This window comes from Danio rerio, chromosome 22 (assembly GCF_052040795.2).
Source record: "Danio rerio strain M-AB ecotype USA chromosome 22, GRCz13ab, whole genome shotgun sequence".
Taxonomy (NCBI): domain Eukaryota; kingdom Metazoa; phylum Chordata; class Actinopteri; order Cypriniformes; family Danionidae; genus Danio; species Danio rerio.
This window is the reverse complement of record NC_141042.1, coordinates 26,569,630-26,583,795: the sequence shown is the minus strand read 5'-3', so window position 1 is coordinate 26,583,795 and position 14,166 is coordinate 26,569,630. Positions and strand designations below refer to the sequence as shown.

Here is a 14,166-nt window from a genome sequence, read left to right as displayed (position 1 = left end):
ACTAAATTTAACAGGGAAGGAGGATAATACATCTCCATGAACTCAAACACACACTCTTTGTCAGTAATGTCCCTTATCCATAGAAAGAAAAGTGATGTAAAAATATAATTGTTGTAATTAAAAAAAATTTGCATACTGACCACCGGGAAAACTCTTGATCACATATATATATATATATATATATATATATATATATATATATATATATATATATATATATATATATATATATTAGTGCTGTCAATCGATTAAAAAAAATTAACTAATTAATCGCACCTTTTTAAAACAATTAATCGCGATTAATCGCATTTAAAATACTGAAACTCGGAATTTTGGCTATTCAAATGTGTGTTTAACTTGTAACACAGATTTCTTCATGTAAACAACATACCCACAATAAACCATCAAGATCCTGGGTTGACAGCCATATTTATTGAAGAATTTAAAACACAGGCATGTTAATGACATTTAAGTTTCAAAACAATCAATGCCAATAAAGAAAACATTGATTTTCAAGTTAGATTCTAAGTGGACTGCAAAAAAATACAGGAATTGCAGATATGAAAAATTATAATAATAAACTATAGAATAAAAACCGTTGCACTCATTGTAAAGTTTTACTGCTCTGAGTTGAGAACATACAGTATTAGTTATAAAGTAGAAACAATTTTGCTTAATCCTCCTTTACATTCATCCAGTTGCTAAGACTAGGAGTATCCCACAAATGCACAGAGACTCCCAAATGCCCGCAAATGAATGATAATTCCTCGCAAACCGGACGTTAAATACATTGCACACCCCTCTCCCCCGCATCCCTCCTAGCTCTTCAGGTAGCCTGTGTCGCGCGCAACTCACCCCCACCGTCCTTCAGGTACGTCTCGCGCACACAGGCCCCTACTCAGATATGTCGCTCACTCCACCCCTGACACCCCTCAACGGGCCTGACACAGACACAGACACAGACACAAACACACACAGACACACACACAACGCGCTGCAGACGTTTTGGCCCCAACGGCCTTCCATACTGGAGCGACTGTCCTCAGATTCAACACGCATGATCACGTTCATCAAATTTGCTTAAACTAAGTGTTCTAAAGTATTACTGTATTTCACAAGGATTCTGACACAACAACGTAAAGCATACGCTTTCGTTGCGTTTAATGAGAAAACACGTTAAACTTTGAAGGCTTATGCTGAAAGGCAGAGTAATGCCCTGTCTCTGACAGCTCGCGACTTCACCAGACTTTCTGAGTACATTCACATAAGACACCAATACTCCGATTTTAATATGATTAAGATTATACTCTTATTAAAATTCTACCGTGAATCCTAAGCAGTGATTTTATTACCTTAAAGGAACACCGAGTCACGAAATGCAGAGGATTTTCTTTCTGTTCGCCATGCAGTATCAACTTACAACAGAAGTCAAATGTTAAAATGAAATTGCATGAAACTTTGGAGAGCCTGGTGATGCGACTAATTGTTTTTACTGAAACTTGCCTTCAAAAAGTGCTTCCTTGGTCTTATCCGCATGTCTTGCTTGTTAAACACACGTCCAACACAACAGGAAGTAAAAAAAAAGTTTTTTTTAACGCGTTAATTATTTAAAATTAATCGCATGCGTTAACGCACTAATTTTGACAGCGCTAATATATATATATACTGCACTTTGGTCTCGCATTCATGTCAACGGAGCACTATGTCAACGGAGCACTACCCTGTAAAATGCCTGCTCTATTGACAACAGGGTAGGTGACGTAAAGTTAGTTTTTATTAAAAGTTCCAAAGGCCCACCTCAAAAGTAGGGGCGAACGTGCTTTTGCCATAGCAGGTCCTCGCCTCTGGAACGCCCTGCCATTATAACTAAAAGTTATCCATGTGGATCTGTTATGCTCACGTGCTATGACGACACTCAGCTGGTCTGATTAGTTCGCCCGCTCATCATGGTCCCTATATCTGTGCGACGCTTTTGTGTTTCTGTGTCAGTTCGTTACACTCGCTCATGTGTGTGCTGTCTGTGCTCAGGCTCCTGAGGAGAATATCTGGACCCGGTTTTCCTGTTCTGTTCCTGCCCTGTGTTCTGCGTCCCTCTAGCCTGGCACATTCTTGTTGGTTTATTTGACAAACTAATAAACTAATAAACATTGTCACTTGCACTTGGATCCTCTCTGACCCTTATTTGAACGTAATAAAATGAACTGACCTTTACATGCATCCAGCGAGTGTCTCTCAGATCTCTGATTTCGATTCTCAGAGCAACGCTAGGATTGATCGACAGGATGAGGCCCTGGCCACCACGGCACAGGCGATCCAGGCCCTGGTCGGCCAGGTTTCGATGCTCACTTCTCAAGTCCAACAACTGGTTACTCGAGCTGCACAGGCTAAGACTGCACCGACCCCGGAAGTGTCACCAGCGCCTGCGGTTCTTGGTCGCTCTGTTGAGCCGCGCCTTCCACCTCCGACCTGCTACTCTGGAGAGCCTCTCTTGTGCCGATCCTTTTTGTCAAAATGTTCCCTTTACATCTCACTGCAGCCGTCATTATTTTCCACCGAACAATCTAAGGTGGCGTTTGTCATCACCCTCCTTTCGGGTAAGGCGGCCCAATGGGGAACAACAGCATGGGAACAAAAGCTACCATGCTGTTCTACAATTGACCTGTTCTCCAAAGAACTTAAAAAGGTCTTTGATTGGGGCGCTTCCGGAAGAGAGGCCGCCCGAGTCCTCGCTGAACTCCGCCAGGGGAATTGGAGCGTGGCGGAGTACTCGATCGAGTTCTAAACCCTACCCCCTAAATGCGGCTGGAACGCGGAGGTGCAATGGGACATGTTCCTGCATGGATTATCTGACTATCTGATTATCTGATTGTCTTCTAGAAGAGATCTATTTCTTAGATCCTCCAAAGACTCTTGACGGGTTGGTAAATTTGGCCATCCGAGTGGACACCAGACTGCTTCGACGTGAGAGTCGCCTGCAGCAGAGCAGGTTTCCGGATCCCGTCCCTGACTTTTTGGCCTTGGCTGCGACACCGGAAGTGGTAAGCGTTGACCCAGAACCCATGCAGGTGGGGAAATCCCGCTTGTCCGTGTAAGAAAAGCTTCGACGGAGAACGGAAGGACTCTGCCTTTACTGTGGAGGGGCGGGTCATCGGGTGGCTTCCTGTCCCGTAAAAGACAACACCCATCAGTAGGTAGGAGGTTACTCATGGGTGAAATTAGTTTGGACAAATCCTCTACGGCTGCTACTTTATTGCCCGTCACTGTATTATGGGGTTCCAGAAGTCATGACACTCATGCCCTCGTCGATTCCGGGGCGGAGGGAAATTTCATTGACTCCAGTTTCACTTTCAGTTCTAAACTTCCGGTTATAGCACTGTCTCAACCCATTGCAGTACGTGCCCTCAGTGGGCTTTCCATCCCCACCATCACTCCCTCCACCTAACCCATAAAACTTATTACGTCTGGAAATCATGTTGAACACATTTAATTTTTTTTTAACAGACTATTCCAACTCACCGGTGGTTTTAGGACATCCTTGGTTAATTCTTCATAAACCTCACATTAATTGGGGTCTTCTCACTCCCCGAAAATATGGAATTAACTGTCATGAGTCTTGTCTTTCGTCTGCTCGTTCTGCTGTTTCTTGTTCTGTGTTTTAGGAGGAGCGCATGGGTCTCTTAGACCTTGCATAGACTATCGAGGGCTGAACAACATCACGGTGAAGAATACGTATCCTTTGCCGTTGATGTCTTCAGCGTTCGAGCGTCTGCAAGGGGCTTCTTTTTACACGAATTTAGATCTTTGCAACGCATATCATTTGGTTCGCATGAAGCATGGCCATGAGTGGAAAACCGCGTTTATTACCCCAAGGGGACATTTTGAATATTGTGTTCTTCCTCTTTGGCTTTCTAATGCACCTGCGGTTTTCCAAGCACTCGTAAATGACGTGTTGCGAGACATGATAGATCAATTTATTTATGTCTACCTTGATGACATTCTATTTTTTTCTCGTTCTCTCCAGGAACATGTGGAGCAGGTCAGGCGAGTGCTTCAGCGGCTGCTAGAGAATGGGCTTTTTGTCAAGGCGGAGAAATGCGTGTTCCATGCACAGTCTGTTCCCTTTCTAGGACACATTGTGTCAGTCAAGGGGTGCGCATGGATCCAGAGAAGGTACAGGCTGTGGTAAATTGGCCAATTCCGGAGTCTCGTAGGCCCTGCAGAGATTTCTGGGCTTCGCTAATTTTTACCGGCGTTTTATTAGCAATTTCAGCCAGCTCGCCGCCCCTCTGACGTCCTTGACCTCCGCCAAGACTCCCTTCAGGCGGTCGAGTGCAGCAAAGGCTGCATTCACTAAACTAAAAGGCCGCTTTGTTTCAGCCCCCATTCTGGTGACACCTGATCCCTCCCGGCAGTTTGTGGTGGAGGTTGACGCGTCAGAGGTGGGGGTGGGCGCTATCCTGTCATGGACAGAATTCATCCATGCTCGTTTTTCTCACACCGATTATCTCCCACAGAACGAAATTACAACATTGGTAATAGGGAGTTGTTGGCTGTCAAACTCGCTTTGGAGGAGTAGCGTCATTGGTTGGAGGGTTCGGGGGTTCTCTTTATCGTTTGGACCGATCATAAATACCTCGAATACATCAGGTCCACCAAACGACTTAACTCCAGGCAGGCTCGGTGGGCATTATTTTACAGACGTTTCAACTTTACTATCTCTTATTGGCCGGGTTCTAAAACATCAAACCTGACGCGTTATCCCGTCTTTTTGATTCTTCCGAGCGCAATACGCCTCTTGAGCCCATCGTTCCCCAGAGGATTTGTATTTCTGCAGTGACATGGGAGATTGAGAGCAGGGTCCGCACAGCCCTGGATGGGGTAAGGCCCCCGGTCAGATGCCCACCCAGTCGTTTGTTTGTGCCGGAGGAGATTCGGTCTGACGTCATTCGGTGGGGACATTCCTCCAAAGTGGCTTGTCATCCTGGGGTGAGTCGTACCTTATTTTTGGTTAAACAGCGATTTTGGTGGCCAGCTATGGCACGGGACATACGTGAGTTTGTTTTGGCCTATTCTGTCTGTGCTGTTTCTAAGACTTTTAATCGCCCTCCTGCTGGACTCCTTCAGCTGCTGTCAGTGCCTTTGAGACCCTGGTCGCACATTTCGCTAGATTTTGTCAGCGGACTCCCGCCATCTGGCGGCAATACAGCTGTTTTGACCGTTGTGGACCGGTTCTCAAAGGCTACTCATTTCATTCCTCTGCCTAAATTACCCTCAGCCAGAGAGGCGGCGGATGCTGTCATTAATCACGTCTTTCGCATTCATGGCCTCCCGACAGACGTGGTTTCTGACAGGGGGCCCCAGTTTGTCTCTAAATTTTGGAGAGAATTCTGTCATTTATTGGGGGCGACTGTAAGTCTTTCTTCTGGTTTCCATCCTCAGAGTAACGGACAAACAGAGAGGGCCAACCAAGATCTCGAGCGTATGTTACGTTGTTTGGTTTTCCAAAATCCCTCCTCTTGGAGTCAGCAGCTCCCATGGGTGGAGTACGCACACAGTTCATTGCCAGTGTCGGCTACGGGCCTCTCTCCGTTTCAGTGTAGTCTAGGTTATAAACCACCAGCTTTTTTCCAAGTCTGGAATCCAAAATCGCAGTCCCTTCCGCCCACGCCTTTGTCCAGAGGTGTCGACGCACTTGGAGCAGGGCCAGACAGACCCTCCTCCAAGTGGGTGCGCGCACCAAGGCTAAAGCCGATCGTCACCGGTCGAAGCCTCCCGTTTACGTCGTCGGTCAAAAAGTGTGGCTTTCAACTAAGAATATTCCTTTGCGTTCCGTATGTAATAAACTTGCACCTAAATTTATTGGCCCATTCATTGTCATCAAGATCATTTGTCCGGTGCCAGTCCGTCTTAAACTTCCTCCAGCGTACAGAAGAATACATCCTGTGTTTCATGTTTCCAAATTAAAGCCATTTTTTCTTACGGCCATTTATCCACCCACACTGGTCCCCCCAACCCCTCCCCACCCTGGACTCGAGACGGAGAGGACGAGGATTTCAGTACTTGGTGGACTGGGAAGGTTACGGTCCGGAGAATACATATTGGATCACTCTCTTATCGATGATTACAATCGCCAGGTAAGCTCTTCTGGGAGCACCAGGAGGTGCTCGTTGGAGAGGCGGTAATGTCACGGTTGCAGGTTTGTGCGCTTCTCCGGAGTGTATGTTTGATCACGTGGGTTTGTTTTGTTTTCGTTGTCCATGTGGATTTGTTATGCTCATGTGCTATGATGACACTCAGCTGGTCTGATTAGTTCGCCAGCTGAGGCTCGTCATGGTGCCTGTATCTGGGCGACGCTTTTGTGTTTCTGTGTCAGTTCGTTACACTCGCTCATGTGTGTGTGCTGTCTGTGCTCAGGCCCCTGAGGAGAATACATGGACCCTGTTTACCTGTTCTGTTCCTGCCCTGTGTTCTGCGTCCCTCTAGCCTGGCACATTCTTGTTGGTTTATTTGACAAAGACTAATAAACTTTGTCACTTGCACTTGGATCCTCTCTGACCCTTATTTGAACGTAACACTGTCCCGTTCTTAATCGTGTTTAATGTTGGTCAACTGTGGTGGCATCTTTTAATTAGGCAAAAATGTATATTTTTATTTTTTGCTCTTTCTTTTGTTACACTTTCTATGTTCTTTCTTATTATGTGCCTATTGCTGTTACTGTTTTCATGCCCATATTGTTAGTTTATTTTTTCTCAGTAAAGCACTTTGTGCAGCTTTGTGGCAGTTGGAAAATGGCTATATAAATAAATTGAAGTTGACATCTGATGTAAATATCTATGATGATTGTGATACAGTTCTAGAGGCTCATAATAATATTGTGCTGTTGCTCTCTACTGGACGCATAATGGACAACAGGTGTGTAAAACTGAGTGGATCTGAGTAGGGTGAAGCTGCAGGCCCAGAGACCCAACTGCACGTACAGACCTGCACGCTCAGACCTGCACCGCCAGACCTATCGTTTTTTTCAGACAGTGCCACCTGCTGTTGGGTTGGGTGAGGCGGTAGGTACGGAAACCAAACTGCACGCCCAGACCAGCACTTTCGAGTTGGTAGCAACATCGACACGTGAGTAAGCTTATTGATTTTTTTAAAGCGATTCCTTAAAATGACCAGGTTTTATGGCATAAATCAATGTGGCATCTTATTACACCAACAAACAATTATTTTAGTGTTTGATTAACGTTAGTGTAAAAAAGATAGCATTATTTTATGATAAATACAGCTTGCTCTTATATTCGGTGTTATTGTACCATTCTCGAACAATTTTCTGAAAATGTTTTCAGGCAAAATAAAGAACTTTAAAGTAAAAATGTTAAAATAAAATGTATAATACATAATGCAATTATTATTTGTAACATATGTTTGTGCTATGTAGGTCTACTGTACATATCACTTTTATCTATCTGAAAGTGCTTCCACAGACAATAACAATAACACAATAACAGTTTAACAATTATTAATAAGTTCTGTAATAATTAAAAATAAGATCTTTGGAAATCAAATATCACTTAATCTGCACAGAATTTATATGAGCTCTCTTAGGTTAATAATTTGAAAATAATTTACTTATTTTTTTCCCAGATGGATATTACAAATCAAAAAGGGGAGTCTCTGCCAACACTAGAACAGTGCACCAAATGCTGCAGATATTTCCACTGTACATTCTGTGATACCCTAAGTTTTTCAGCCAACACGACTGACAAAAGTGCAATCACATCTGCAGGCACATTTTAATAGATAGGTCCAGCATGAACAACAGCTCTGCCCACCACACATGTGCCTCCATCCACTGCCACGGCTCTGCCCGCTGTGCCTCCATCCACCGCCACAGCTCTGCCCGATGTGCCTCCATCCACCGCCACAGCTCTGCCCGATGTGCCTCCATCCACTGCCATGGCTCTGCCTGATGTGCCTCCATCCACTGCCTTGCCTCTGCCCGATGTGCCTCCATCCACTGCCATGGCTCTGCCTGATGTGCCTCCATCCACCGCCACAGCTCTGCCCAATGAGCCTCCATCCACCGCCATAGCTCTGCCCGATGTGCCTCCATCCACTGCCTTGGCTCTGCCTGATGTGCCTCCATCCACCGCCACAGCTCTGCCCGATGTGCCTCCATTCACTGCCACGGCTCTGCCGGCTGTGCCTCCATCCACCGCCACAAACCACATTGTGTTTCATGTGAATTAAATGAGTGCCAGACTAATATGGAGTTGGCTTGGAGAAGTGGACTGCAGTCATACCAATGTGTTCACCTCCGGTCAGTTTCATACTGCAAAACCTTCTTAACCTCACCTTCACTCACAGAAGAAAGTTTAAAAGAAATAGTTAAAAACAAGTGGTTTGGGCAGGACAAAATAAAACAGTGTGTAGATTGTCAAAAACTAGCCAGAGAAGAAAATCCACCACTGTCAGTTGAATCCAAGATTGGAGTCCCACCATCAAAAAGATTCATATCGGTCTACGAGCCTAATATATCATATTATAGTAGACTGGGCAGAGTCATGGTATCAAATGACACCAAGAAAAATTCATGGCACTGTCCCTGTGCAAAAACCCAGAGGTCATGTGCCCATAAATACATAGCAAAATGGCACCTCTTTCAAGTTCAAGCATATTAGGGGCATGGTGAAGACACATCCGTTCAGCTGAGGGGTGAAGTCCAGGGGACCATATGTCAGGACAGGGCACAACATAGTTTATAAAGAACACATTCTTATAACACTAAGGTCAAAGTGGGGGAAAAGTGAGTGAGAAGGTCAGAGCAGAAATGCCCCTTACTCTGAAATGCTGCATCTTTAAAGTTTTTCAGTCTACATTGTTAAGGTTAACGTCACTGCCGTCCCTCATAACAAATGGTCATTTGAGGCTCTGTATCATTCATGGAATTTGATTATGCATTAACAATTTGCTTATCTTTGTTGTATGTTTGTCTGTTCCAGGTGGTTGGGCTGTCATCATGTGTCCTTGTGGCATAGTCTACAGTATAAAATGTAATCTGCGAGCAGAAAGTCCACAGGATTTTGCAGATATGCTTCTGTCATGGATGCATCTGCCTAATGTTGTTATATATGTCTTTGCTCGTGGACTGTCCACCCACACAAATTTGAGGCAACCCATATTTTCACCTTTCGAGGGAAGGTTACTCGAACCAACCACTGAAAATGTTGCAAAAGCAAAATCAGGAAAATTACAGGTATCTCTGCCATGGCTCACTGCAAAAAAGCAAAGTCTAGATCCAGATGGTCATCCAATAACTGGTTCTGCAGAACACTATGTTCTGTATGACCGCTTTCACAAAGAGAACACAAAAGATCCTCGTGATTCGCTGAGGAAGCTTCGTCTTGTGCCTCAACTAGCTGGCAAAGTTAACAGTCAGGCTGCAGAACAGCTTTCATCAAAGCTAAAGAAAAATAACTACTTTATGAACATGGCATTGCCATCCACACATGTTTTCCTAATGCGAAACATCATCCACCATTACAATGTCAGAAAAAATGAGAAACGTCTTCATGACATACAAAAGGAATTCAACAAAAACATTCACATGAATGACCACAGCCAGGTTGTTTTAGGTAATGTTTCCTTTACTGTGTAACAAATACAGCACTATATCCTAAACTGTACTTTGACTGTTCGTTCCAGTTGCTAAGTGTCAAGTTTCTATTCTCTTATTATTATCTGTTCTCTTCTGATTATGATGCTTTAATGTACTTTTAGAACCACTGACAAAACTGCCAGAAAATATTGTGGCTGCACAAATGACTGCTGCATCACCAGGCATAACATCAGTCACATCCCTCAGTCATCAGCTCCAATTACAGAAAAATCTGCTTGTGAACCTACCACTCTTCTGAATTTTTTGGAACCTACTAAGCCTTGGGAGAGGGACTGGCATCCATTACAAGAAAAACTGGTGAAAAATTACCATTACATGGACACACGCACGCATGCTGCATGCACGCACGCACGCACGCACACACACAAACACACACACACACACACACACACACACAGATATATATTTATTGTTAATATTTTTATTATTACAGCTTGATTACGTGCTGGACCAAAATCGCCCTGGCAGTGAAATAATTTTGAAGGAGGGGCAAGAGTGTCTTATTCGAGAAGAATTTTGGAAGTCTTGGATTGCTAAGGGACATGGACTTCCATGTAAGCAGTCTGTTTTTATTCGAACTTGGTAACACTTTATAATAACTACACACTATAAATCATTTATTAAGCATTATCAAATGGTGAAATCATTATCTGTTAAGAATTAACTCTACATTAGTAAGCCTTAGTAAGCAGTTTATAACTTCAGCTACATATGTTCTATTCTTGACTTACAAACATATTTATAATGTGCTTAATAATTGTACTTTCATGCTTTGCTAATGATTTATTTTTCATTACTAAATTAAGTATCGCATTATTTACAAACCATTTGTATTTAAGAGTAGTTGAGGGTTTTTAGAATAATTCAGAATGAGTTTAATAAACTATTTAAATCAACGTTTATATTTCTTTTTATTCAGGCATATATTAATGGTTACTATGTATGTTAATAAATGCTTTATTAACTCAACTTCATCTAGTTTTGTGACCTAATCTAAAGTGAGGACTATGTATGCTATATAAATCCCTTATAAATGACAAATAAAGGCTCAGTTAAATTCTAAACAGGTAAAATGGCATTATTCATTCCTATTCATTTAAAGATATACAAATGAAACTGTACTTCAAAATAAAAATAAATCTTTGCAACATTATCTAAAATAAAATAACTGTAGAGTTTAAACATTGCATCTTATTATATTATTAAATAATTATATTGTTGTTGTTTTATCCAGTTTTATGTCGTATTTTGACACTCCTGTAATTTGGCAATGTTTAAACTTTACAGTAATTTTACTTTTTAGAAAAGATTGCAAAGATTATTGTTCATTTGATTCTGAGCCTTTAATTGTCATTTATAAGGGATTTATAAAGCATGAATAGTCCTCACTTTAGATTAGGTCACAAAACTGCATGAAGTTGAGTTAATAAAGCATTTATTAACATATTGGTTAACTATTAGTATATGCCTGAATAATAAGACGTATAAATGTTGATTTCAATAGTTTATTAATCATTTACTAACTCATTCTGAATTATCCTAAAAACCCTCAACTACTCTTAAATACAACTAGTTTGTAAATAATGCGACACTTAATCTAGTAATAAAAAATAAATCATTTACTAAGTATGAAAATACAATTATTAAGCACATTATATAGGTGCTTATAAGTCAAGAATAGAGCATTTGTAGCTGCAGTTACAAACTGCTTACTAACGTTTATTAATGTAGAGTTAATGCTTAATAAATAATGAATTCACTAGATGCTAATGCTTAGTAAATGATTTATAGTGTGTAGCTATTATAAAGTGTTACCCCTATTTTTTCTAAAGATTTATGATCTAATACACTTGTATTTTAAAAATAAGTATTTATTAATTTTTTCTTTATTCTAAATCTTTAGAAAATATGTTTGGTAAATTGGTAAAATAGTGCCTAAAATGTCACTAAAATACAGCATCCGCTGCGTAAAAAAAGTGCTGGATAAGTTGGCGGTTCATTCCGCTGTGGCAACCCTGGATTAACAAGGGACTAAGCCGAAAAAAGAAAATGAGTGAATATTAGTCAGTCAGGCTGTTAATCATTTAAAATATAACATTTACACGTTATTTTTAATATAAAATCATAAAATGGTGTTTATATATATGTATTAGGGCTGTAACGATACATCAAATCCACGATTCGGTTCGTATCACGATTTTTGACCCACAATTCGGTTCGTATCACGATTTTGTTTTGTTTTTTTTGGGGGGGTGGGAGAAAAAAATTATTTTAAACTTTTTAAAACTATATGTTTTATTAAATAACATTTGAAAAATCTTTATAAACTGAACACCAAAGAACAAGATTAATATGTAAATTATTAACAATATAAATAGCCATATATAATATAAATAAATAGCCAAAGCTATAATACTTCTGTTACCTTTGTGACAAATACTGTTGAAAAACAGTAAAAATTCTTCTTCAATCAAGTTCTCTTACATTTACAAAGTAAATTAAATGGCTACTGTTTCACACTGAGGTAACTGAGGCTCACTGCCTGTGCTGCAAACCACAAATCAAGTAAACATTAAACAAATAAACAACTTATTTCTACTAAGAAAACCAAACTAGTTTGATTTAAGGGAGTTCCAAATTCTTCTTCAGAAACACCATCATGTCAACATTGTCTGGTGAGAGGCTTGCTCTCTGTGCTGTGACACTATCACCTGCAGTAGAAAATACTCTCTCACTGGGGACAGATGTTGCTGGGATTCCAAGATAACGTTTAGCCAACTTGGCTAAATGGGGCAACTGATTCTGGTTGTCCTTCCACCACACAAGTGGATTTGAGTCCAATGAGAGGCTCTGCACTGCTCTGTAATGCTGCACCTCCTCGTTCACCACTTCAGACAAAGACTTGGATGATGATGCCTGTTCAATTGAAAAGATGTCTCCAAACAGTTCAGCCATTGGTGCTCTTTTGGCTGGAGGAGGACAGTCACTGCTGCTGGAGGCTATCTCTGATTGCTCCTCTGTCTCATCCCTGGACGTTTGGGCCTGTAAGACCAAATCCATAACACAATTGCAGCATAATGTTAGATACAATAAAGAATATAAAATCCAGGATGAATGAAGTTAATTTAACAAAGTTAAGCATTATTATTATTATTGTTATTGTTATTATTATCTGACTATATTTAAATACTGACTTTAAATAAATAGGCCTAACTGATTTACACAGCACTTTATTTAATAAAGTTTTCATATTTTTTTAATAAAATTTTATAATTTAATATTTAAATAAAATGTCTTTAATTATATTAATATTAAAACAATCAAATACCTGAACACTCTGTGAACAATCGTCCAGAATTCTCTCAGTCATATTCTTAAAGATTGTATCATGGGTGGTCTCATCAAGGAAAGGTAGAGATTTGAAACGGGGGTCAAGTGCAGTGCTCATATGAAGAAACTGAATTAGTGCCTTATCCGTATCAGGGTATCTGTCCTCGAAGTCATGTGCAATACCAGCTTTGATGTCTTTCACTACTGTTGAGTCAGAGCCACTGTGCTTCATGGAGGCCAGGATTCTGTGTTTCAATGGCGAGATCATTGAAATAGTTGGAATCTGCTCAGTGCTCATGAGGGTTGTCACAGTTTTCAAAGGTTTAAGAACCTGGACCACATCCTCAGCTAGTTTAACATCATCATCAGACAGAGTGACGATGTCTTTAATGTTCTTCTTGACACTCTTGTCTGTTAATGCAGAGAAAACAGCAGCCTGCTGCTCAAGGTAGCGCTCGAGCATGTCGTGGCTAGGTCCACCTAGTAGCCACATCCTGGACCAGCTTGTGTAAGGGCAGCTGTAGCATCACCTGTTTCTCCTTTAACACAGCTGCAGCTGTTGTGCTGCGGTGAAAAAACGTGACAACTTTCCTCACTCTGCCGAGGAGTCGGTAAATCTGGTGAACGCCCATCCCTCTCTGCGCAGCCAGATTAACAGTGTGTGCAAAGCAGCGTATATGCGGTGAAAATCCGTCCGCTTCGACAGCATTGGCAATGTTTCTGGCATTGTCTGTTGTCACGGGAACGGGGACGTTTGATCTGCTGATCTTCCAATCTCTCACAGCCTCTTCAAGTATTCCCGATAAATGGTCGCTTGTATGGCTCTCATACACCGGGCGTGTTTGGAGGACGTGGTTTGCTATTTGCCAATTGCCCGTAATATAGTGTGCGGTTATGGTCACATAGCTGTCTGTGGCACGAGACGTCGATCCATCTGTTGTGATTGCAATGGATTCAGCAATACTCATCTCTTTCTCCACTTTAGCCTTTGTTTTCTCTTTAAGTTTTGGTATTATATTAATATTAGTACCATTAATAAATTTTGACAAACTATATATATATATATATATATATATATATATATATATATGTGTGTGTGTGTGTATATATTTATTTATTCATTCATTTTCTTTTCGGCTTACATCCACAAACATCCACACAAA

The 14,166-nt window shown here is 41.2% G+C and overlaps 2 protein-coding genes across 2 annotated transcripts in view; one reads left to right on the top strand and one right to left on the bottom strand.

Moving 5' to 3' along the window:
* The window catches only part of fam20cl (family with sequence similarity 20 member C, like), a 588,191-nt gene that overhangs the window by 96,305 nt on the left and 477,720 nt on the right, over positions 1-14,166 (top strand). The window lies entirely within an intron of this gene.
* On the bottom strand, positions 11,948-13,993 carry LOC147838521 (E3 SUMO-protein ligase ZBED1-like). Its single transcript, XM_087304463.1, has 2 exons — positions 13,002-13,993; positions 11,948-12,715 (listed from the first exon to the last, which is right to left on the bottom strand). Exons 1-2 carry the CDS (start codon positions 13,494-13,496, stop codon positions 12,296-12,298), a joined length of 915 nt encoding a protein of 304 aa, XP_087160589.1. The 5' UTR covers positions 13,497-13,993; the 3' UTR covers positions 11,948-12,295.